At 37.6% G+C, this 27,224-nt stretch overlaps 1 protein-coding gene and 1 pseudogene across 4 annotated transcripts in view; one reads left to right on the forward strand and one right to left on the reverse strand.

Moving 5' to 3' along the window:
• The window catches only part of ZFYVE9 (zinc finger FYVE-type containing 9), a 216,541-nt gene that overhangs the window by 78,708 nt on the left and 110,609 nt on the right, over window positions 1-27,224 (reverse strand). For 2 of the 3 annotated variants that reach the window (XM_035251492.3, XM_035251493.3), the window contains 5 exons: window positions 15,028-15,127; window positions 12,396-12,572; window positions 10,601-10,770; window positions 4,563-4,683; window positions 154-276 (listed from right to left, as the gene is read on the reverse strand). In XM_035251492.3, the coding sequence (XP_035107383.3) occupies window positions 154-276; window positions 4,563-4,683; window positions 10,601-10,770; window positions 12,396-12,572; window positions 15,028-15,127 (691 nt within the window). The remainder of the gene's footprint in view (window positions 1-153; window positions 277-4,562; window positions 4,684-10,600; window positions 10,771-12,395; window positions 12,573-15,027; window positions 15,128-27,224) is intronic. The other variant, XM_035251494.3, reaches the window with a different exon arrangement.
• LOC118142940 (large ribosomal subunit protein eL6 pseudogene) lies at window positions 22,936-23,882 on the forward strand (annotated as a pseudogene). Its single transcript, XR_013520070.1, has one exon. The product of XR_013520070.1 is annotated as a large ribosomal subunit protein eL6 pseudogene (transcript).

The following is a 27,224-nucleotide window of genomic DNA, read 5'->3' on the forward strand; positions in this document are numbered from 1 at the left end:
ACTATTTAATACAAACTAACTTTTTCAGAACTCAGTGTTCAGTAAGATGTGGCTATATTAAAAATACTTGTGTGTAATAAATCTGAAAGTTTTATTTACTATCTATGAGTCAGTAAAGCATCTGATTTTAATTTTTAGGAATTTATAACTTACAATTTACAATTTTAACCATTGACAACAAATTTGCATTTAAAACAAATACAAGTGGGTCAGGACCACCATCCTCCAACTGCTGCATTACTGAAATCTGTGATGGTTTCTCTTCCACAGCATAGTCTGTAAGGGGAAAAAAGAATGTAATAGATTGGTTAAAGGGACAAACCAAGTAAGAGATCAGATGGAGAAATGAGCTAATTATTCACAGAAAAGATACATGCATTTGATTTATCAATAGGTGCATACAGAGCATGGTTTGTACCTGCTGCCCAGTATCATGTTAATAGTGCCCCCTTTTACTCTCAAAAGTGACCCTTTGAGTGGTCCCAAAGTCCACTTTAGATGATAATGTGGTTATCCTGTGTATAGACCTTTCCCCAGAGTGGTTTGTGTCCCAGTCTACCTTTCTTCCTTTTTTTTTTTTTTTTGAGATGGGGTTTTGTTCTTGCTGCTCAGGCTGGAGTGCAATGGCACAATCTTGGCTCACCACAAACTCCGCTTCCTAAGTTCAAGCAATTCTCCTGCCTCAGCCTCCCGAATAGCTGGGATTACAGGCATGTGCCACCACGCCTGGCTAATTTTGTATTTTTAGTAGAGATGGAGTTTCTCCAAGTTGGTCAGGCTGATCTCGAACTCCTGACCTCAGGTGATCCACCCACCTTGGCCTCCCAAAGTGCTGGGATTGCAAGTGTAAGCCACCATGCCTGGCCCTACCTTTCTATTTAGTAAAAATTTTCTGACTATCATAACAAGAATTTCACACAATAGATGTTCAAGAACAGCATTTAAAATAACTCATGATATACAAGAAAGTGATAATATACTAGTTACCTATGGAAAGGATATCAAAGAGTTGGGGTAGAAAGAGAGCCCTCCTACTGTATGATCTTTTTACTGTATGATCTTTTGTACTGTTTGAGATTTTTGACAACTAAAAACTTAAACTTTAAAAAATGAACCCAAAAAATAAAAGTCTCATATGCAACTGGCTTCATAAAACGATTCCTTTAAGTATAATTCAAGAGTTTAGTACATATATCACTAAAATCTCCAGTAAATCACACATAAGATTCTGACCACGACATGTTAATACTGAATGTAACTCTTCCCATCTCTTTAATCTCTGGAAGCACAGTATGTGCTTTAGCACCTCATTTTGAATGACAGTGATCCTTCGAGCTTGAAGTCAAATCATGGGTAATAATCATGGGTAGAATCTAGAGATATGGGAAAGGAATTGAAAACCTAAAAGGTGAATGTTGCTTAGTTGGTCTTATATAACATGCATCTTTGAGGGACAGTCAGATAGAACAAACTAACATCATTTGCCATTTTCTAACGAAAATTTAAAAATTGATTTTTTGGCTGCAGTGGGAAATATCTACCCCATTAATAAAAGTATTTAGGCCGGGCATGGTGGCTCATGCCTGTAATCCCAGCACTTTGGGAGGCCAAAGTGGGCGAAAGGTCAGGAGTTTGAGACCAGCCTGGCCTACATGGTGAAACTCTGTCTGTACTAAAAATACAAAAATTAGCCGGGTGTGGTGAGGCAGGCCTGTTATCCCAGCTACTTAAGAGGCTGAGGCAGGAGAATTCCTTAAACCCAGGAAGTGGAGGTTGCAGCCAGCCCAGATTGCACCACTGCACTCCAGCCAGGTCGACAGAGCAAGACTCTGTCTCAAAAAAAAATAAAATTATTGGAAAGAGAAATCCCGAGTTTAACATTTTTTAAATAAAGTCATCCCACTGGAATAAAAAACTGCAAAATTTTGGTGAAGAGACTGTAATACAGTTTAATTAAGTAATATAGATAATTAACTGTTCTTTCTTGGTAGAAGAAGTTTTGACAATTAGATTTAATGGATGTAACTTTTTACGAAAATAGAATCTTGCAATCTGACATTTTTTAACAACAGAATATGTCAATTTATTTCCTTGTTAATCTAAGATTTATTAAAATAAAAATCTGAACCCGAAGCAGCAATTTTACTAACAATAGATATTTTTACAGGGTCCTGGTAAATGAGCAAAGGCATTAAGCAATCAAAAGAATGCTTAACTGTATGTGAAAGTTCACTGCTAACTATCTGGGACATAGCTGCATTTGATAGTACAATATAGACAGTCAGCATTTACTGAGAGCCTACTATGGGTCTAGCACCATGCAAGGAGTAGTAAACACAGTATGAAATAAGATAAATAATTCATAGTCTAAGTGAAAGAATAATATCTGAAAATATAATATTGAAACTGCAATGAGAAAAAGTGTTAATCCAGCCAACAGTCTATAGGAACTGCTATTAGAACAGAGATAAGGAAGCAAAACACTATTTTCTAAGCAGCCCAGGTAAGGATTCAGAGAAGAGTTAACCATTAAGCTGGATTTTAAAAGGCTGAGGAGTTCTTCGGAAGTCTACAGTAAAGAGGGGTATTCTAGGCAGAAGAAAGGAAGAAATGGAAAATATTAATTACATGCCTACTTTATGCTAGATACTTTCTTGGTATGTTCTTACAGGTATAATATCTAACTTAATACCAACAATGACTCTTAAGTAGGTGTAGTTATGTAATTAAAAAAAAAAAGACTAGGAAACAAATTCAGAGAGGATAAATGACTTGCCAATTGGACCACACTGCTAGAATAGAATGGTACTGGCATTAAAAATCAGGTTTGTTCAATTCTGAAATCCATTCTTTCCCATTATTCCACAGCACAAGAAACTGTACAAAACAATGAAAAGTAAATATTCAAAAAATAGCAAATAATCTGCAGTATACATGTAAGGTGCTTGGGAATGGCTGGAAATAAAGTTGGTAATAAATGGCTGGAAAGACAAACTGAGATACGTTTGTAAGAAACATTGTCAGGCTGGGCACAGTGGCTCACTTCTGTAATTCCAGGACTTTGTGAGGTCAAGGCCGGTGGATCACAAGGTCCGGAGTTCAAGACCAGCCTGCTCAACACAGTGAAATCTATCTCTACTAAAAATACAAAAATTAGCCAGGCATGGTGGCGCAAAGTCCCAGCTACCTGGGAGGCTGAGGCAGGAGACTCCCTTGAACCCAAAAGACAAGATCCTGCCATTGTACTCCAGCATGGGCAACAGTCTCAAAAAAAAAAAAAAAGAAACAGTGTCTGCTAAAATAAGTAACTTACACTAAAGGCATTGGGAATCCATTAAATATTTCTAAGTAAAGGGAACATAAGATAATACCCATGTTTAAAAAAAACTAGCAACAGTGTGGAAGATAAAATGGAGAGGAAGACTGAAGGCAAGAAGACCAGGTAAAAGCCTAGGACAAAGTTCAGGAGAGGTTATTAATAAGCCACCTACTGAAAATGTTGTAATTGTATACTGATCCATATATGTCAGCAATAAAATTTCACCCTAATCATCAGAGAAATGCAAATCAAAACCACAATGAGATACCATCTCATATCATTCAGAACTGCTATTATTAAAAAGTCAAAAAACAATAGATGCTGGTGAGGCTGTGGAGAAAAGGGGACATGTATACACTGCTAATAGAAATGTAAGTTAGTTTAGCCACTGCAGAAAGCAGTTTGGAGATTTCTCAATTAACTTAAAAGAGAACTACCATTTGACCCAGCAATCCCATTACTGAGTATACATCCAAAAGAAGATAAATTGTTCTACCAAAAAGACACATGTATTTGTATGTTCACTGCAGCACTATTCACAATAACAAAGACATACAATCAACCTAAGTGCCCATCAGTGGCACTTAGAATAAAGATTCTGTCTCAAAAACAAAAACAAAAACAAAAACACTACGGGTGACCGGATCAATCATACCCAAAACCTCAGCATCATGCAATATATCCATGTAACAGACCTGCACATGCACCCTTTGAATCTAAAATAAAAGTTAAAAATATAAAAATAAAATTTCACATAGTATTAAGCATTATTTTGATCAGATAATAACTTTAATTCTTAGCAGGATTCCCTAAAAATATTTTTAACAGTAAAATTACCATTTAAATTCAGTGCTCTTCACACTTACTATATGTTCTTTCTGAATGTATATCCTACTTCAAAACAAAAAGCTAAAATAATGACTATATCAGGGTGAGTTCATCCTAAATCACAAGTAATCTTTCAGAATATTATGTGCTTTGAAATAGTTTTTAAAAGTGTTAGTAAACTACATTTATATTATAACAATATTATAGTCATTCAAAAAACGAAAACAATATTATAACATAAAAACATAAGCATCTGCTCTAAAATAACAGCAACAACTGTTTTCATAGTATTGGGGTAGTTGTTTGTTTTGTTGGATAGGAGAAAGGTGAATGTTACTCAAATTCTCTCACCCTTAATTAGAAGGTAACATTTGGCAGATAGAACTATCCCTGTTTAAATATGTAGTCCACATACCGCCTTTTACACCAGTGGAGATGAGAATAGGAGGAAGGCCATCTTCAGGAATAAGGTTCATTGCACTTCCAACAGGACTTCCAACCTGAGTTATATTCCCAGAGAAGGGAGAGATATCCGTCTAGGAAAAGCAAAACAAAGTAAGTACTACTGAGAACTGAAGACTTTGGCAGAACATAATTAGAAATATAAATAGGACTGTAAGTGAAAATTTGAAATTCATACTTTTTGAAAGGTAGCACAAAATGTTCATTAACCTGTGGTTTAAAAAAAACAAACAAACTAGGCCTATACTATGAAAATGTTTTCAAATGTACAGGTTTCTCCTTTTAGTATCACCAAATCATGATAATGAGAGAAGGAGGTCTTATAAACTGCATTAAAGCTTCCTTTACCCAAGTTTCTTTTGCCACAAGAGAAAACTATTTTTTTAAAAACTGTAGTGGCAACTGAAACAAAATTTCAATATTATTTGATAATTTCTTAATATTTAATACCTTGGGATCTACTGAAAGTCTAATTTACATTGCTTTTAAAAATTAACTTTGGGCTGGGTGCAGTGGCTCACCCCTGTAATCCCAGCACTTTGGGAGGCCAAGGTGAATGGATCATGAGGTCAGGAGATCAAGACCATCCCAGCTAACACAGTGAAACCCTGTCTCCACTAAAAATACAGAAACTTAGCAAGCGCCTGTAGTCCCAGCTACTCAGGAGGCTGAGGCAGGAGAATTGCTTGAATCCAGGAAGCAGAGGTTGCAGTGAGCCAAGATCTTGCCACTGCACTCCAGCCTGGTGACAGAGCAAGACTTTGTCTCAAAAAAAAAAAAAAAAAAATTAACTTTGTAAATAGTGGTGATGGTTGTACAACAATGTAAATGTGCTTGATGCCAATGAATTGTTCACTTAAAAATTGTTAAAATTGTAAATTGCATGTTATATATATATTAATACTTTATCTTAATAAAAAGGGAAAAACAACATAAAATACAGAGATTAAAATGTCATCATTTTCCATTTACTATGTAATAAAATAAAAATTGGAAGTTCATTTTTCTTTGCATTCATAGACAAATCTCACTAGTTACATTTAATGAAGTATACAGTTGTAAAACATGTTTGTTGGCATTAAATCCACTTAATTATTAAATAGAACGTGCTCAAATATCTATTAAAATGGTGCTTTCCTCTCTATATTATCTGTAACTTTTTCCCTTTTATTTCCCACACTACACAGATGTATATTCTCTGTAACATAAACATGAAATAGAAGCTTTTAAAGAGTTAAAAGAGGCTGGGCATGCTGGCTCACACCTGTAATCCCAGCACTTTGAGAGATCAAGGCAGGTGGATCACTTCAGGTCAGGCATTCAAGATCAGCCTGGCCACCATGGTGAAACCCCATCTCTACTAATAATACAAAAGTTAGCCGATTGTGGTGGTGCAAGCCCGTAATCTCAGCTACTTGGGAGACTGAGGCAGGAGAATCGCTTGAACCCAGGAGGTAGAGGTTGCAGTGAGCTGAGATCGCACCATGGCACTCCAGCCTGGGCAACAAGAGCAAAACTCCATCTCCAAAAAAAAAAAAAAGTTAAAAGAAAAATATTTAAAACTTGTTTTAAATATGTATAAGGGTATTCATACAGCCAGTTGCAATGGCTCATGCCTATAACCTCAGCTCTTTGAGAGGCCAAGGCAGGCAGATCACTTAAGGTCGGGAGTTCGAGATCAGCCTGGCCAACATAGTGAAACCCTGTCTCTACAAAAAACACAAAAATTAGCTGGCATAAGTCTGTAACCCCACCTACTTGGGAGGCTGAGGCAGAAGAACTGGTTGAACCTGGGAGGTGGAGGTTGCAGTGAGCTGAGATCATGCCACTGCATTTTAGCCTGGGCAATAGAGTGAGACTCAAAAAACAAAACAAACAAACAAACAAAAAAAGAATATTCCTAACGGTTTCCTTCATAATAGTCAAAAACTGGAAACAATTCAAGTGACCACTAACAGGAGAACATAACATAAATTATGGGATATCTACACAATGGAATACTACTCAGCAATAAGAAATTAACTTTGGATGCATACAACAATATACATAAATCTCAAATATTAGGTTGAGCTTAAAAAGCTAAACACAAAACATTATATACTATTGTTTCCATTTATATGAATTCAAGAATAAGCAAAACTAATCTGTAGGGACAGAAGTGAGAACAATGGTTACCTTGAAGAAATGGGAAGATTTTGACAGAAAAAGTGCATAAGGAAACCTTATGGATGTTCTGTATCTTCACCTGGATGGTGGTTACATATTGTGTGTGTGTGTGTGTGTGTGTGTGTGTGTGAATATAAAAAACCATTATATATAACACGTATACATTCATCAAGTTGCTTCCTAAGGATTAGTGCTCCTTAGTCAAGCATTTTGCTGTATGTATTTTATACCTGAACAAACATTAAAACTATTTCTTCAAAATATGGCTGAACATGGTGGCTCGCACCTGTAATCAAAGCATTTTGGGAGGCCAAGGCAGGCAGATCACCTGAGGTCAGGAGTTCGAGACCAGCCTTGTCAACATGGTGAAATGCTGTCTCTACTAAAAGTACAAAATTAGCTAGGTATAGTAGTGGGTACTTCTAACGCCAGCTACTCGGGAGGCTGAGGCAGGAGAATCACTCAAGCTAGGAAGGCGAAAGTTGCAGTGAGCTGAAACGGTGCCGCTGCACTCCAGCCTGGGCAACAAGAGCAAAACTGTCTCAAAAAAAGAATAAAATAAAACAAAATAAATAGGCCCATGTTTTGCCATTCTTTTGTCCCTACTTAGGACAAAGTTTTTTTAGGACTATATGTATTTAGTGGGATTTCTAAAATTTTCCAGGATGGCATCATATAGGAACTTTATAAAATTTTACTGGCAAACTATTATTAACTAACTTGAAGGCCTGGTACAGAAAATAAAGTAATCTATCCTAACCTATTATTGAATGGTGCAAATACTCTTCTTTCAATATCTTAAGAAGTGGTCAGTTGGCCTCTACTTAAATACCTTTGTGAAGAAGCATTTACTGCAGTGCTTAAAACCTAGATGATGGGTTTGATGGGTGTAGCAAACCACCATTGCACATGTATACCTATGTAACAAACCCACAAGTTCTACACATGTATCCCAGAATTTAAAGTATAAAAAAAAAAGTGCTGCGCATGGTGGATCACGAGGTCAAGAGATCAAGACCATCCTGGCCAACATGTTGAAACCCTGTCTCTACTAAAAATATAAAACTTAGTCAGCTGTGGTGGTGCATGCCTGTAGTTCTACCAACTTAGGGGGCTGAGGCAGGGGAATCACTTGAATCCAAGAGGTAGAGGTTGCAGTGAGCCAAGAACACACCACTGCACCCCAGCCTGGTGACAGAGTGAGACTCTGTCTCAAAAATACAAACAAACAAAAAAGGCATTTACTTCATTTACTGGCCACTTGTTAAGTGCCAGGCACTCTACTAGACCATAAAAATAAGAAAAATATTAATATTTTCTAGCCTGGCATTAAAGAGTTTGTTTTCTCTCATTTACCACATAAATATTAGAGTGTTGCACAATGTAAGAGCACAAAATAATGTGGCTTAGCTTGCTTATAATGAGCAGAAAATTGTTTCCCTATAGCATTCACTCACTAGACCTTCCTCATTTTTTCAAAAATATTTACAGTTTAAGAACCCATCATACAAACTAAGAGATAGGAAATTTAATAGAAAGAAAAAATCATCACCCTCCCACCTGAATCTTCTGAGTAGCTGGACTACAGGCATGTGATCATGGCCAGCTAATTTTTAAATTTTTTGTAGAGACAGAGTCTCACTATGTTATGCCCAACCTGGTCTCAAATTCCTGGGCTCAGGGAATCCTCCTACCTTGGCCTCCTCAAAGTGCTGAAATTACAGACGTGAGCCACTGAGCCCAACCTAAACTAATACTTCTTGATGTGGTTCTCTAAGAAATCTCCCTCATTTATATGTAGGATTATCATTACTGCCAAAAAATGTTTAATCTGAAACTAATCATGGGGAAAAAAAATCAAATACAAATTGAGAGTATCATGTAAAACATGGCCCAAATACTTCAACATTAATGATATAAAAACTAAAAACAAGAGAATTGTTCAAGATTAAAGCAAACCAAAGAAATATGACAACTACATGCAACTGTGATCCTTAATGAGATTTTGGTTTTAAAAAATAAATTTTATTTAAAAAAAAATTTAATATATCTGTGCGCACACACACACACACACACACACACACACACATAAATGAAAGCTATAAAGAACATTATTGGGACAATTGGGGAAATCTGAATATAGATTATAGATAACAGAATTATCTGTTAAGTTTCCTTCTCATGTAATAATTGTATTGTGGTTATACAAGGAAATGACTTTTCTTAGGGTGCACAAGCTGAACTATTAAGTGGTGAAGTTCAACCAATCTTTAAATAGGTCATTGAAAAAAAGGTGTGTGGAGCGTGAAGTGGTACAGTAAATGTGGCAAAATGGTACAGTTGATGAAGATAGGTGAAGAGTATATGGGTATTCACTGTACTATTCATGCAACTTTTCTTCGGTTGAATTTTTTTCCAAATAAACAGTTGGGCCAGGTTTGTCTATAGTCCCAGCTATTTGGGGAAGAACTAATTGTGGCGGGAGGATCACTTGAGCCTGGGATGTTAAGGCTGCAGTGACCCATGTTTGCGGCACTATACTGCAGCCTGAGTGACTGAGTCAGACTTTGTGTCAAAAAAAAAAACCAAAGCAAACAAACAAAAAAACATTTGGGGGAAATAAAGAAAAAACCTTCTTGACAATGTCACCGTGGAGATTCAAAGAAGGATAAGACACAGTTCTGGCTGTCACCCCATAGAAAAATTCAAAAAATAGATATATTTCAAGGTAGATATTACATGGTTCAATAACTCACCAAACAGGTAATTTAGCTCTGCATGTCAAAAAATGTAATCTTAACAACATGCAATTTAATCCACAAATTATTATTTTTTATTTTCTGCCTCGGTAATGGCAGAAAACCCACAAATTATATAGGATGTAAATGTCTGAAAAAAATTACTTATTAATATAATTAGTAACTTATTAATATAAATAATTAGTAACTAACAATTCTATGAAAACATCTGGAGTAAAAATTTTAGCCAATCTTGGTAGGGTGTGGTGGCTCACACTTATAATCCCAGCACTTTGGGAGGCTGAGGTAGGTGGATCACCATGTTGCCCAGGAGTTCGAGACCCAGCCTGGGCAACATGGTGAAACCCTTTCTCTATTAAAAATACAAAAATTAGCCAGGCATAGTAATCCCACCTACTTGGCACCTGTAATCCCACCTACTTGGAAGCCTGAGACAGAAGAATTGCTTGAACCCAGGAGGTAGAGATTGCAGTGAGCCAAGATCATACCACTGTACTCCAGCTTGGGCGATGGAGTGAGATTCTGTCTCAAAAAAAAAGGAAAAAAGTATCCAATCCTAATGTAAAAGGTGGACTTGGGTTGATTACGATATGTCACTGTAGGTTCAACAAGTTTAACAACTATACCACTCTGGTAGGGGATGCTGATAAGTCAGGATTTTCAACTCAGCTCCTCAGCCCCGCTCATGTTGCCTGCTCTTCCTCGCCATGGCACTCCTGAGAGGCGGCCACAGAACCTAGGGAACACACTTTAAAAATCAGTGTAGCAAGGGGACAGAATTCCCTACAGCCTGACTGCTAGCTACAGTGGAGCACCTGAGCTCATCTGAGAACAATCTTCATTAAGAACCTTTCTCATGAAAAAGCTTCTAAATATAGAGCAAAGAAGAACAGCTGACTTTTGCCACATTTACGTTATCCATATATGTGCACATATATACTAAGTTGTATCCAAAACCTCTAAGGTTCCACACAAAAGTAACTCAACATAGAAAAAGGCAAGACTGAGGCAGTACTATGCTGAGTAAAGTAGCTGTGCAATTTTAATTGCTGTTTTGTTTTCTTACCTCTGCTGGTAGAGGACTGGTAGTTACTGGCTTGACTGGATCATGTGACACAGCCAGGGTTCCTGCAGAGGAAGTTCCATTCATCGTTAATTTGGCTGCATCAGCAACTTCTCCATTGGGCAAGATCCCATCAGCAAACCAAACTCGCCTCTGCTCTCTGGGCTGAGCCACTTGAGGGGCCAGAAAAATAAAACAGGCATCAATGTGACATTGGAAGGTTTTCTAACATCAAAGAAGAGAGGGTCACCAATTCCAGATGTACAAAGAAATCACTACTTAGCAACTTACAATCAGAAACATCAGAAACGTAACTGTATAAAAGTGGTTATAAATGAATTTAAAATACAAATTTAAATATATTCTTTACTTCTTTAATTTATATGCAAAGATATAAAATACGTTGCTTTGAAACATTAAGAGTTCTTAAACACATCTATGATTATGTCACATACTCAGTCCTGTATCACTGACAGAGAAACTAAGGAAAGTGTTCAAGTGCCTCAGAAATAAATTAATAGCAGGGGGAAAAAAGAAATAGACATTCACATTTTCTAAAGGTATGAGTTTCCAAAGAGATTAAACATCTGGTAAAGTGATATGGTACTTTTAAAGGGCAAAAGATGCCCTGAAGAATGTTAAAGAATAATTAATTTATAATGGAAGAGCTGGCACAGATATGTAAGAATTGGGAAGCAAACTGACCAGATCATTTCCTGAAGTGTGACTGAAGAAGAAAAAGACTGATCTGGCAGTGCAAACGTAATTTGTGTTTTAGTAAAAGGACAGGGAAAAGGCTGGAAAACTAAGTCTGATGAAATGATCCCTTTAAGTCCAGTTTTGGAAATCAATTCAGCCAAAATACACAGAGACTAGGGAAGAACAACAAAAACAACAAATGAAGAGAATAAAGATTTAAGAAAGCCTAAATTCATAAAATTACAAGGAGTATAACTAAGGGATGATCTAAAAAGAGAAAAAATGGGGAAGAGTATGATAATGTCAATAGAAGTCTATGATCTTCAAAAGGGGAGGTGGGTTATTTTGACAAGGGGAAGGGAGTATTAATAGATGAAAAGATAAAATTAATGAAGGAAGACTGATTTTAATTATCAAGGGAAACTTGACAAGATCATTTTAAGAAAATAAACGTACTTTTACTATTCATAATCCCCTGCACTTACACAGTCTTTCATCTGACAATATCATAATCATAAAGATATAATAAACCAATGTAAGTTGAGCCTGTAATTTTCTACCTATCATATGATCTAATCAGAATTAAAGTTCTTGATTTAAAGTCTATGTGCCTAACACAAAAATGTTCATAATTTTTATATGGACAGATTAAAAATGAAAAGAGAAAATGGCAATGTATATTCCAAAAAGCAATACTTGAATGAGCTGGTCAGAAAGAAGAACTCTCATTTTTATCACTTACTAAACTCCTATAAAGAACATTAAGGTAGGCATGAGGTAGGCTAGGAATTTACAGACTGACTCCAAATTTGGCACCTCTTTTTAAGGACAAGCAGTGTAATTACTCCATTCTTAAGTTGGAGAGGAGACTGACATATATTCTGAGGTACCTCTAAAATACCAACACAATATTATTCTCTACTTGCCCAGAAACAGTCTTGAATAGTCTTGACACATTTCTAACCTTGTTGCATTTTAATAACCACCCAAAGAGACTTATCTGCAGTGTTTTTAAAGACTTGTGCTGTAAAGTCATATCAGCATCTTTTCAGAGGAACTTCGTGAGGAAAGAGAGACAGAATAGCACATGATCCCCTACCTTCTGCTCCAGGGTGCTTTAAAACTCCCACAGGTACCATCACAGTGGGAGGTGGAGAGCTCAGAGCTCCTGAGGCCTGAGCTTGCTGCAAGGGAGGGATAGTAGAACAGTATTCAGCAGGATTGTTAGGGTTAGGGCTCTGGCTTGAGGCACTCATCATGTTCTCCCAGGCTTGAGCTAAAGCAAATACAGACACAATCAATGTGAATGGATTGCAAAATATGGACATCAAGACCTCCACAATACTGGATAAATAATGCAGCTTCTCCTAATTAATACTCATAGTATGTCTCTTTTCCAGCTAGTGAAGGTATTAAAGAGATAGGTGATTTTATGTAATAAAGGAGACCATTTAGCCAAGTAAACTATTTGGTTGGAGCAAATAAGAATAACGTGATTAAAAGAAGAATTATAGGATACTTCTGAGAGACTGATAAGAGATCAGTCTGAGTTAAAGGTTAGAGCCTGGCTTCTTTATAGGAGACCAAACATTTCCTTAAGAGAAAGTGAAACAACCTCAAACTTTAAGAATTTGAAACTGGGATAGCATTTAGACATTTTTTCTTTTGTTTTAATATTTAATGCATTTTATAAAGTTCTATCAAAAAGCAAAATCAGAAGCTATAATAGCATAAATCTACTGTGTAATTTTAAGTTTCATTTCTAAACTTTTAAGGCTCTTGTTAGTTAAAAGAAAATCTCGTTAAAAATGTCTAAAGCCTAAAGCTCAGGAGAACATATCTCAATATTTTTCTGAATTCTGCTTTTATGTAATCAACACCTGTATAAAAGTATCCATCAGTAACAACCATTTCACATCTTTGGTGTGTCTCAAAAGCACAGGACCTATTTGAACATGAAAATGTGCCAATATCATGTAAGTGTGATCAACCAATATAAATGATCACAAATACATTAAGATTCTGTGTACCCTATAATTTTACTAAATACTGAAACATCACCTATTGCCTTTAAAGCAAATAGGATGAAAGGTGCGTCAGAAATAGAAGATAACAAATTTTATCTTCTAGGTTCAGGTAATACCACATGTCCAGAAACAGAAGTCACCCACTTTTTAAGCATCCTTTCAAAAATCTCATTCAACATAAAAGAATGATCCATAAGATTTTGAATACTTATTGCCTCCAAACTGCAAGACAAGGCTAGTAACAAAAGCTATGTTCCTTTGGAAGCACTGGCAGGAAGAGGGGAGGAAGAGAAAAGGAGAAAGGGAAAAAGGGATAGGGAACACTGAAAAGCATCAAATTAAATATTCAGAAAAAGACCAGGCTAAGCCATGCGAGAGGAAAGATGCTGGAAAAACCAGGAAAAGTGAATTACCTTAGGATCCCCTGTTAAGGGCCTCCTTGGCTTAATAAAAAGTAAGTATTCCATGTGAATCCTCTGCCATTTCCTTCATCTTTAGCTATGCCAAGTCAAAAAAAAATCAGCTATCAAGTTGGAAGATCTCATCAAATAAAAGAGCTATTAGGTACTATAATTAAGCAGCATGCTCTTCTCTGTGAATATGTGCCCGAAAATGAAAGCAGCAGAATAAAAATCATCATTTGAGCAACCAAGTGAAATAACTACTATTTAAAAAGTAACCCTTAAGAGTGGAGAGAATGATTCATATTTGATCAAAATTATAAGAATTCAGAAATGGGAGGAAACTGGGTAGATCACAGGAAATTAGAACAGATCAGATTAACTGTCATGCAATAGGTTAATAAGCCAGCAACAGGAAAACATCACTATGAGCAATGCAGACAGACAGAGCAGGAGGGGTCTCAGAGCAAATAAGTTCCAACCTCCAGGAGGCACGCTATCCTGGCACAGGTAGCACTGGTGTGCAAGTTCAACATTTTATGTCTAATTAGTAATTGTTCCAGCAACTGTACAAAGATGCATTCGAAGAGAAAATACTATAACCTGAACGATTTTAGTATATCTTTTTACAAGAATACTCAGGGTTTTTAACTAATATGCCCTTAAAATAATTTCCAGTCCAGCAAAAGATAAACACTGGATAAGTTTTATTTACTTTCCCCTGGCCATATTATTTTATCACATAACAACTAGACTCTAAACCTTTATTCTCAGAGCAAATCTAAGTAGCATTAAAGAGATAAGTGAACTTTTAAAATGCAATTTTTTACTTGGTCCTAAATGCTAAAATAGTTATTTTCAACAAAATGAATGAAACAAGGTGCTGATAAGAATGGGTAAGTTATTAAGTTCTTCCTTAGAAAGAGATAGCTTCTCTTAAAAGGAAAATCTCCGCCCAATTTTCACATCTCATCATCTGGTGATCAAAAGCTCCCCATTCCCACTTCACCCTGGTTATTTTATAGGAATGCAAATAACTACCTGTACCAGATTGCCAAAGAACTTCCATTATTTCTGGAAAACTTACCTGGCTTTAGCATTCGTTCATTAAATTAGGCACAGGAATTCTGAAATGCTAAGACACTTTCAAAACACGGAAATTGAGCTAAATATTTTCAGTTACAGTTATAATATTTGAGAAAGTGAGTAGCTTCTAAAGAAAGGCGGGGGGGGGAAATTCTTTTGATAGTAATTCCCCTGTTCTGTCTCAATTACTATGAAATCAACCTGTTTTAATACTTACCATTCATTAGGACTGAATGGCAGATTACACACACTCTAGCTTCCTTTCTGTCCATGTATAACAGTTTACATTTCAGGCTACAACAGGAAGCACAGAAAACCTGTGGGGGGAAAGAACAAACAAAATTTATTTGGGATTACAGTGCAAAGAGAATGAACCAATACTGACAAATACTGATTGTCAGTGAGCCTTATTAGACTACAATATTAAAGTTTCAAAGAAAACGTAGTTCAGGAAGTTGGGTAATTCAAAGGAGTGAGATTACAAGTCTGTCAACCATAAAGAAATGGAAAACGTTGGCTGAAAATATACCAGCTGTTTTCACTGTTTTTGTTATGAAGGCCAAGGATCAACATATACAACTCAATCATAAAAATAAGCACTGCTTTAGCTACAGGAAATCATAACAGGCAATCAAAATCTGCCATGCCAGTTTCCAGCATCTCATTTCCACCTTCTGGGCTTGGTTCTTGACAATCTCACTTCCTTCTCCCTTTTACACCAGGCAACAACAATTTCCTTTGTTCAAATTGTTTTTTAGTTTTTGTTTTTTCAGACACAATTTCATTCTGTGGCCCAGGCTGGAGTGCAGTGGTATGATCTTGGTTCACTGCAACCTCCGCCTCCTGGGTTCAAGTGATTCTCCTGCCTCAGCCTCCTGAGTACCTGGGACTTCAAGCATAAGCCACCATGCCTGGCTAATTTTTTGTTTTGTTTTGTATTATTAGAAGAGATGGGGTTTCTCCATGTTGGCCAGGCTGGTCTCAAACTCCTGACCTCAAGTGATCCACCCACCTCTGCCTCCCAAAGTGCTGGGAATACAGGCATGATCCGCCACACCTGGCCAGATTTATTTTCTTGAGAACTCATAATTTATCACATAGAGCTTTACAGTGGCAAAAATCTGTTCCCAGTAGGATAAATTCTACTTCTTCAGTTTTTATGGCCAAGAAGCATCATATACCTTACAATATTGAACCAAGAGATGAGGGGTCATATTAAAGTCTAAGTTGGATAGGTATCTCCCATCCTACTATGTAAAATTAATATCTAGTTACTATGATTGTTATCAGTTTACAGTTTTTATAGGGTTTCACAGTCTTAAAACAACTCTGTGATATAGGGAGAAGAAAGAATACACATATTATCCTTATTTTCTATCAGAAGAAATGAGTTTAAATGGTTAAATGACTTCCTCAAGTTCATAGCAAACTATATGAATATTAGACATTTTACATGTGTTACATTTAACCTCAAAGATTCTATGAAGACACTCACTCACAATTAGCAGTTAGGTAAACAGACGAATTTTTCAAAACTCTCAAAAGTGATGGTATTAGTTGGTGGGGCCTACAGGATTAGTGCCCTATAAAAGAGGCCTGAGAGAGAATCCTCGCCCTTCTGCCCTGTGAAGTTGAGTTAGAATACAGCTGTCTATAAGGAAGCAGGCCCTCACCAGATACCAAATCTACTACAGGTGCCTTGATCTTAGACTTCTCAGCCTCCAGAACTTTAAGAAGTAAATCTGTTATTTTTTTTTTTTTTTGAGACGAAGTTTTGCTGTTTTTACCCGGACTGGAGTGCAATGGCACAATCTCGGCTCACTGCAACCTCCGCCTCCTGGGTTCAAGCAATTCTCCTGCCTCAGCCTCCCGAGTAGCTGGGACTACAGGCGCGCACCACCATGCCCAGCTAATTTTTGTATTTTTAGTAGAGACAGGGTTTCACCTTGTTGACCATGGTCTCAATCTCTTGACCTCGTGATCCACCCACCTTGGCCTCCCAAAGTGCTGGTATTATAGGCGTGAGCCACCGTGCCTGGCCTAAATCTCTGTTATTTATAAGCCATCCAGTCTATGGTATTTTTTTACAGCAGCCCAAATGGACTAAGACATTAAGTAGAATTACCAGGGTCATACAGCTAGTAAGTTACATGATTAATCTGCATGACTGCAATGGGTCTGTCGTTAACTACTATGTAATACTACTTCATATTAAATTACATATTTCATTATATTTTGAGTCCTAACTTTTCCTTCTCCCTTGCCATGACCACATCCAGTCAGTATTAAGTCCCGTTGGTTTTCCTCTGAAATTATTCTTCCAAAATCATATCTTCTCCTATCTCTAACATTGCTCCCTCTGTTCAGGCCATTATTATCTGAGGTCTAAATGATCATGATGATAAACTAACTGTTCTCCTAAACTTCACATCTGCCTTTCCAATTCAACTTCCACACAAAGACTAAATGAAGGAACTTTCTAAAAAATAAAGTAAATCTAATCATGTTAAATTTCTTAAAATCCTTCAATAACCTTTCTAATAAAGAGACAAAACCAATAATCCATTACTCACTCATTTATTACACAAATAAATGACTCTTCTTGTGTACTGGGCAACAAGCTACCAAATGGGGATGTGGCAGTATACCAAACAGACATGGTCCTTGCCTTTATGCCACACAATTTAGTCTAAGAGTTTCAGGTTATAACCTAAAATCAAATAATCACACAAGGCTGGGCACAGAGAAGTATCCCTATTGTCCCAGCTACTTGGGAGGCTGAAGCAGGAGGATGGCTTGAAGCCACAGTACACTATGACTGCACCTATGAATAGCCATTGCACTCCTGTCTGGGTAACATAGCAAGACGGTATATCTTTAAAAAAAAAAAAAAAAAGGAAAAAAATAAACCCCACACAAGTGAATATAAAATTATGTGTTTCAAAAGTGGCAAACAGTGAAATAAGATCATGTAATCTAGGCTCTAGCCTCGATTGGCAGGGTCAGGGAAGGTTTTATTTAGGAAATGGCAAGAGATCAAATCTGGATGATGGATAAGAGTTTTCTGTGCACAAAAAGGTGCCAAGAAGAGACAGTAATAGTAGAGGAAATAGTACGTGCACAGTTTCTATTAGGTGAAGAAGCATGAACCCACTAAAGAACTAAAAAAAGTTAATATGACTTGAGGCCCCAAGAGTTAGGGGACTGCATGGAATAAGCTGAGGCTAGACTAAACAAAGGCACTCTAGGATCTGTTTTGGCCTTTTTAATAGAGCAATGGGAAAGCCCTTAAGTTTTTTTTTTCCTTCTTTTTTTTAGAGTCTTGCTCTGTCGCCTAGGCTAGAGTGAAATGGTGTGATCTCAGCTCACTGCAACCTCCACCTCCAGGGTTCAAGCAATTCTCCTGCCTCAGCCTCCCAAGTAGTTGGGATTATAGGCATGTGCCACCATGCTCAGCTAATTTTTGTATTTTTAGTAGAAATGGGGTTTCACCATGTTGGCCAGGCTGGTCTGGAACTCCTGATGTCAGGTGATCTGCCTGCCTTGGCCTCCTAAAGTGCTGAGATAACAGGTGTGAGCCATCGTTCCGGGCCCCCACTTAAGCATTTTAATCACAGAGAAAGACATGATAAGATCTGTACAGCCACAGCTGGGGGTTGGGGGGCGCACACTGAAAACAAGGAAGAGAGCAAGAATGGATCTGGGAAACCTTAATGAGCTATTGCAATTATTATAAACAACATTAATTTATTATTAAAACAGTAGCTTCAGTAACCAACAAATACCTCCAAGGAAATAAGGCAAAGAACTCATATTGGTAAATACATACAAAAAATAAATAAAATGGCCAATAGATAGAGTATATACCACTTATGACAAAATAAAACAATGAGTTTTTTTTTTTTTTTTAATGAGACTAGCAAAGATTTTTTTTTAAGCACTGGTAATATCTAACTGGTGAAGGTATAGTTCTCGTTTTCTGCTGGTAGTAATATACACTGGTAGATTAATTTGACAATATCTTTTAAAATTGTGTTTATTCAGTATGACTCAGCACAGTTTTAAAATGTCTTACTGAAAACATCCGCAGATGCAAACAGATGTATATAAGAAGTTTTGTTTATAATACACAAAACTCCGTATTGTTTATAATAAAAGTTGTAAACAACCCAAGTGCTCATCAGTAGTGTAACAGCTAATTAAACTGTAATATACCCATAAAATGGAATACTGTTCTAGTAAAAAGAACGAGATAGTTCTGTATGTACTATCTGACATGGAAAAGAAAATACAGCCAAGTTGGAGGATGAGATCAGAATGGAAGTAAGGCCTTTTTATTTTTTTTACACACAGTCTTGCTATGTTGCCCAGACTAGAGTGCAGTGGGACCATCTCAGCTCACTGCAACCTCCGCCTCCCAGGTTCAAGTGATTCTTGTGCTTCAGCTTCCTGAACAGCTGAGATTACAGGTGTGCATCACCATGTCCAGCAATCTTTTTTTTTTTTTTTTTTTTTTTTGTATTTTTATTAGAGATAGGGTTTCGCCAGTTGGCCAGACTGGTCTCGAACTTCTGACCTCAAGTGATCTGCCCGCCTCAGCCTCCCAAAGTGCTGAAATTACAGGCATGAGCCACCACAGCTGGCTTTTTCTTTCTCTCCTTTTACTTAATTTTTTAAATGTTGTATTGGAATATTTTTATTTTGATTTTCTGCACTTTTTAAATTATAAAAAAAGAAAAAACATCATTAGTTTTATGGATTGAACTGTATCCCCCACAATTACTTAAGCTGAAGTCTTAACTCCTAATACCTCAGATTGTGACCTTATTTGAAGACAGGGCCTTCACAGAGGTAATCAAAATAAAATAAAGTGATTGGGGTAGTCTCCTAATCCAATATGACTGATACCCTAATATAAAAAGGGCAAATTTGGACACAGGTATGCATACAAGAAGAATATCATATGAACATGAAAATGTCCATCTATAAATCAATGGAGAGCAATATGGAAGAGATCCTTTCCATGCAGCCCTCAGGAGGAACCAACCCTGCTTTCACCTTGATTTCAGACTTCTAATCTTCACAACTGTGAGATAATAAATTTCTGCTTAAGCTGGCCAATTTGTGATATTTTGCTAACTCTAGCAAACTAATATAGTTGAGAACATTCAGAAGTAGTGAGTTAGGCTTTGGGATAATAATTGCAATTTTTTTTTTAAAAAAGGACAAAGTATCTTAAAAAAAATTAAAAAGCAAGCAAGGGAGCAGCAAATACAGTAAACAGAAGAACCTAAGAACACCCATCCTTCTCAGTATCCCACAGGCTGAAGAACAGTATAGAGAGAGATTCTTTACATTTCCAATGGGATTAGAGCAAAGCACAGGAGTTAGCTAGAAAAGGAGATGACTTTTCAAAGATAGTCTATGACACAGTGAGATTCGTAGAACATAAGAACTAGTATCACAGAGAAGATGGGCAAAATCTAAGAGATTTGAACCAGGCTGGGAATAGTCTAATAATCCTGAATTTGAAATTGGATAATAATGAATTTGCCAGAAAAGATCCAGATGAAATTGTCTACCATGAACCAGGTTAGTCAGTGCTTCTCAACAGGGGCACTCCTGGCATTTTAGGTGGGTCAGTTCTTCATAGGACAGTACTGTCCTGTACATAGCAAGATGCTTAGCAGTCTTGGTATGCAGAGGTGCTAAATGCCAATAGCAAGCTCAGTCATTCTGACAACTAAAAATATCCCACCGTGTTCCAAATATCATCTAAGTACCTTCCACAGTTCTCTTAAGTTAGGCTTAGAGTAAAAAAGTCAAGTCAGTTCCAAAAATTAAGAGAATTACGTATTTGTACACTTGAACTTAAATTATTATACTGCTGAAATATCTTGCCATATGCCATATATCGTTATTATCACAACACAATCTACTGCACTGATTGAACTTAGTCTTCATTTCCCCACACTAGAATGTAAACTCCATAGAATAATGAGCTAAATTCTTTTTAATACCAGTATATTCAATGTTATGTCTGAAACATAATACTCAGTAAACATTTGCTTATTGCTTACTTGAAAAGTAAAGTTACTGCATAAATAAATAAATGAAAAAATAATAAAATAAATGTATGAGTGGGGCTAGGCGCAGTAGCTCGTGTGTGTAATCCCAGCACTTTGGGTGGCCAAGGTGGGTGGATCACCTGAGGTCAAGAGTTTGAGAACAGCCTGACCAACATAATGAACCCCATCTCCACTAAAAATATAAAAATTAGCCAGGCATGATGGCAGGTGCCTGTAATCCCAGATACTCAGGAAACTGAGTCAAGAGAATTGCTTGAACCCAAGAGGCAGATGTTGCAGTGAGCAGAGATTACACCACTGCACTCCAGCCTGGGCAACAAGAGCTCAAAAAATAAATACATAAATACATAAATGTATGAATGGAAAAACAAACATTAATGTACACTTTTCTGGGAAGGACTATATCATTTATATCCAAATTCAGAAAATTGAGCCACTCAACTTTTGCAACAACAGCCAAACACATTTTGATCTGTTTATAAAGAGTGACTTCAAGGTTTATATGCCTAATGGTTACGACTGACATCATATGGCAGAATCTGTATGACCTGCCTAACTGTAAAGAGACAAAGTAAGGTGATTTATAATATATATTCTATATAATGTTCCATCTAAATACTGGTTAAAAGGTTCCATTCGTGTATTTACATGTAATTTTCTTTAATGTGGCACTTCTATGTTCCTATTTCAGCTTGATTATTCTCTAGTCAGATGACCTTACGGGAATAATTTAAACTCTCTAGGCCTTAGTTTTTCTCATATGTAAAATAGAAATGCTAATATAGTATTCCCTTCATAAGGCTTTTATGAAGATTAAAGGAGATAATATGTGTAAAATGTAGCACATACAGGTTCTAAATGTATGTTAGTACCTTTCTTATTTCCCTTTCCTTTTAAAATTTCCCACTGCAGGCTTTCCGCATAACAAATCCTATTGCTAAACTTGTGAAGATGCTTTATATTCAAAGTACCACTTTGTGCATATTTATACCCTCTTACAGCGGGAATAACACTTATTCCTTTGCAATTCTTGAAAATTCCAATCATCAAATGCTCACTTCTTTCCAAATTAGAAAATGCAAAAAATGATGTCCCAGGTCTTCAAAAAGCCGTATAATTATGACAAAAATAACTCTGATGTGAAAATAAAAAAAACAGGAGAATGCATATGACTGACCAACATCCAGCTGTTCACAAAGACCAGTGACAGTAACAACTTATAAAAATTGTCAAATGTAGGCCAGACGCCGTGGCTCAGGTCTGTAATCCCAGCACTTTGGGAGACTGAGGCAGGTGATCACCTGAGGTCCAGAGTTCACAACCAGCCTGGCAAACATGGTGAAACCAAGTCTCTACTAAAAATACAAAAAAATTAGTCGGGCATGGCGGTGAGTGCCTGTAATCCCAGCTACTTGGGAGGCTGAGGCAGGAGAAACACTTGAACCTGGGAGGCAGAACTTGCAGTGAGACGAGATCATGCTATTGCACTCCAGCTTGGGTGACAGAGTGAGACTCCATCTCAAAAAAAAAAAAATTGGTCAAATACAAAAGAGTACTTTATCCCTCCACTTACTAGCACATAGCAAAAATCAGTATCATAAGATTTGAAGCAGTTCAAACAAACCCAGACCCTGCCTCTGTTTAGGCACCTGTTTAAACTTCACTGTTATTAATGGAAAACAGTAGTAATTATCAGTCACTTTAAGTGTCCATTACAGAAAGGGTTAAACAAGTCTCTAATTCAGACTTTCAATATCATATCCAAGTGAGGCTGTATAAACAAAAAGCTGTAACACCAGAACTGGAAGAAAACAACACTCATCATAGAACTTTAAAACTGCAATTCATGTAATCAGAAATCACTTCCTTCCATGTACTATGAATTAATTTTTATGTATTCTCTATCTTGTAAATACACACAAATATTGCATTAAATATTTTATGTGTGGGTTAAAAAGTATAAATTTAAAACAGAAAGCAATTAAAATATATCCCTATATATTGTAACCATGTTCTGACCATTTTTAAAACTTTTCGCTCTTTCCCATCTTGCAAGATGGCCGGTGAAAAAGTTGAGAAGCCGGATACTAAAGAGAAGAAACCTGAAGCCAAGAAGGCTGATGCTGGTAGCAAAGTGAAAAAGGCTAGCCTCAAGGCTAAAAAAAAGCCCAAGAAGGGGAAGCCCCATTGCAGCCGCAATCCTGTTCTTGTCAGAGGAATTGGCAGGTATTCCCGACCTGCCATGTATTCCAGAAAAGCCTTGTACAAGAGGAAGTACTCAGCGGCTAAATCCAAGGTTGAAAAGAAAAAGAAAGAGAAGGTTCTTGCAACTGTTACAAAACCAGTTGGTGGTGACAAAAACGGCGGCACCCGGGTGGTTAAACTTCGCAAAATGCCTAGGTATTATCCTACTGAAGATGTGCCTCGAAAGCTGTTGAGCCACGGCAAAAAACCCTTTAGTCAGCACGTGAGAAAACTGCGAGCCAGCATTACCCCCGGTACCATTCTGATCATCCTCACTGGTCGCCACAGGGGCAAGAGGGTGGTTTTCCTGAAGCAGCTGGCTAGTGGCTTGTTACTTGTGACTGGACCTCTGGTCCTCAATCGAGTTCCTCTGCGAAGAACGCACCAGAAATTTGTCATTGCCACCTCAACCAAAATTGATATCAGCAATGTAAAAATCCCAAAACATCTTACTGATGCTTATTTTAAGAAGAAGCAGCTGCGGAAGCCCAGACACCAGGAAGGTGAGATCTTCGACACAGAAAAAGAGAAATACGAGATAACAGAGCAGCGCAAGATTGATCAGAAAGCTGTGGACTCACAAGTTCTACCAAAAATCAAAGCTATTCCTCAGCTCCAGGGCTACCTGCGATCTGTGTTTGCCCTGACAAATGGAATTTATCCTCACAAATTGGTGTTTTAAATGTCCTAATAATCTAATTAAATAACTGATTGCCTAAAAAAAAAAAAAAAAAAAAAAAAACTTTTCATTATACGTATTTTCAACCATACCAAAGTACACATAACAGTATAACCCTAAGTGCCCATTACATAGCTTCAACACTTAAAACCAATTCGCACCCACTTCTCCCCACCTGATCATTCTAAAGTAAACCTCAGATATCATTTCATCTTTTTTTTTTTTTTTTTTGAGACAGAGTTTTGCTCTTATTACCCAGGCTGGAGTGCAATGGTGCGATCTCGGCTCACCGCAACCTCCGCCTCCTGGGTTCAGGCAATTCTCCTGCCTCAGCCTCCTGAGTAGCTGGGATTACAGGCACACGCCACCATGCCCAGCTAATTTTTTGTATTTTTAGTAGAGACGGGGTTTCACCATGTTGACTAGGATGGTCTCAATCTCTTGACCTCGTGATCCACCCACCTTGGCCTCCCAAAGTGCTGGGGCTTGAGCCACCGCGCCCGGCCTTCATGTTTAAATATTTCAGTATATATGTTTGAAACATAAGAAATATTTTTTAAACATAACAATGCCACTTCCATACCTTAACCAAATAACAATTTGATTTTTTTTTTTTTTTGAGATGAAGTCTTGCTCTGTCACCTAGGCTGGAATGCAGTGGCATGATCTCAACTCACTGCAACCTCTGCCTCCCAGGTTCAAGTGATTCTCTTGCCTCACCCTCCCAAGTAGCTGGGACTATAGGCACCTGCCACCATGCCAGGGTATTTTCTTTTTTTTTTTTTGTATTTTTAGTAGAGACGGGGTTTCACTGTGTTAGCCAGGATGGTCCTGACCTCGTGATCCGCCCACCTCGGCCTCCCAAAGTGCTGTGATTATATAGGCATGAGCCACTGCACTGGTGTTGCCCTTTTTTTTTAGGCAGAATCTCAATGTGTTGCTCAGGCTGGAGTGCAGAGGCTGTGGTCTCGGATCACTGAAACCGCTGCCTCCCAGGTTCAAGCAATTCTCCTGTCTCAGCCTCCTGAGCAACTGAGACTACAGGTGCAGGCCACTATGCCTGGCTTATATTTGTACTTTTAGTACAGACGGGGTTTCACCATGTTGGCCACGCTTGTCTCAAACTCCTGACCTCAAGTGATCTACCCACCTTGGCCTCCCAAAGTGCTGAGATTACAGGCATGAGCCACCACACCAGGCACAATTTCTTAATAACATGAAATATCCAGTGTTGACATTTTCAATAGTGATTTTTTTTTTTTTTTTGGCAAAATTTTAATGACTGCATTATTTCTTTTTCTTTTTTTTAAGAGTCGGGGTCTTGCCCTGTCTTCTGGGCTGGAGTGCAGTGGCACAATTATAGCTCACTGTAGCCTCAAACTCCTGGGCTCAAGCAATCCTCCCATCTCAGCCTCCTGAGTAGCTGGGAGTACAGGCACATGTCACCATACCCAGTTAACTTTTATTTTGGGTTTGTGGGAGGTGGTTCACTGTTACCCAGGATGGTCCTGAACTCCTGACCTCAAGCCATCTTCTTACCTCAGCCTCCCAAAGTGCTGGGATTACAGATGTGAGCCACCATGCCTGGCCTTATTTTATAATCTTATGCTTGAATCAGGCTTCAAATAAGGGCCATACACTGTAGTTGGTGAATGTGACACAAGTCTGTTTTATTATACAGGTTCTCTTCAAAAATACTTTTTTTGAAATAACTGAGCCATTTATCCCGTACTGTCCCACAATCTGGCAATTTTGATTGTTACCTGTGGCATTGTTTAATGTGTTTCTTTAACTATGTAGCTCCTATAAATTGACTGTTAAATCTAAAAAGGTGGCCAGATTCTATCTGACATTTTTGGCAAGAGTACTTCATAGAGCCTACACTGTTTTTAATGGAATCAATGCCAGTAACTATATTCTATAATGCCAGCACTTTGAAAGACTGAGGTGGGAGGATCACTTGAGGCCAGGAGTTCAAGACCAGCCTAAGCAACACAGCAAGATCCTATCTCCGTTATTGTTAAAAAATAAAAATTATCCAAGCACAGCTTCAACATAAGAAAAATTAAAAATTAAATTTTAAAAAAGAACCACTATAAGAGTTGAAAAAGAAAGAAAAAAAGGCCGGACCTAGTGGCTCACACCTGTAATCCCAGCACTTGGGGAAGCCAAGGCAATGGATCACCTAAGGTCAGATGTTCGAGACCAGTCTGGCCATTATGGTGAAATCCCATCTCTACTAAAAATACAAAAATTTGCTGGGTGTAGTGCCACACGCCTGTAATCCTAGCTACTCAAGATGCTGAGGCAGGAGAATTACTTGAACCAGGAAAGTGGAGGTTGCAGTGAGTTGAGATTATGCCATTGCACTCCAGCCTGGGTGACAAGAGTGAAACTGCCTGAAAAGAAAGAAGAGAAAGAAAGAAAAAGAAAGAGCACAATAGCTCAAACTCAACAAATTAAAATGACTTCTTTTTTTTAAGTCAGAGTCTCCTATTATGCAGGCCGGATGATCTTGGCTCAGTGCAACCTCCAAAGTGGCTGGGACTCCAGGTACATGTCACAACACCAGGCTAATTTTTCTATTTTTAATAGAGATGGAGTTTTGCCATGTTGCCAAGCTGGTCTTGAACTCCTGACCTCAGGTGATCCACCTGCCTCAGCCTCCCAAAGTGCTGGGATTACAGTCATGAGCCACTGTACCTGGCCTAAAATTACTTTTTAAAAATTTATTTCCTGGCCGGGTGTGGTGGCTCACGCCTGTAATCCCAGCACTTTGGGAGGCCAAGGCAGGCAGATCATGAGGTCAAGAGATCGAGACCATCCTGGCCAACACGTAAAACCCAGTCTCTACTAAAAATACAAAAAAATTAGCCGGGCGTGGTAGCACGCACCTCTGTCCCAGCTACTCAGGAGGCTGAGACAGAAGAATCATTTGAACCCAGGAAGCGGAGGTTGCAGTGAGCCAAGATTGCACCACTGCACTCCAATCTGGTGACAGAGCAAGACTCCATCTCAAAAAAAAAAAAAAGAAATGGAAACAGGAGAAATAAAACAAGAAAGTATCGTTACCCCCAAGAAAATGGGGGGGAAATGTTTTTTGTACTTTTGAAAAATATTATTAAAAATATATATATATACACATATTTCTTTCAGATGTACCTGTTTTTATGGTCAAAAATAACTTTAATTGTAAACAAAGCATAAGCTTGCATTCTATTCTATTCATATGCCATCATTAAGTATTTTCCATACTGCCTTGTAATAATTATTTTTATGGCTGAAGCAAATGTATATATTGTATTTAACTTACCATTAACTTTTTTTTTGAGACAGGGTCTTATTTATCACTTAGGTAAAATTACAGTGACATGATCATGACTCACTACAGCCTTAACCTCC

The sequence above is a fragment of the Callithrix jacchus genome, chromosome 7 (assembly GCF_049354715.1).
Source record: "Callithrix jacchus isolate 240 chromosome 7, calJac240_pri, whole genome shotgun sequence".
Lineage (NCBI taxonomy): Eukaryota > Metazoa > Chordata > Mammalia > Primates > Cebidae > Callithrix > Callithrix jacchus.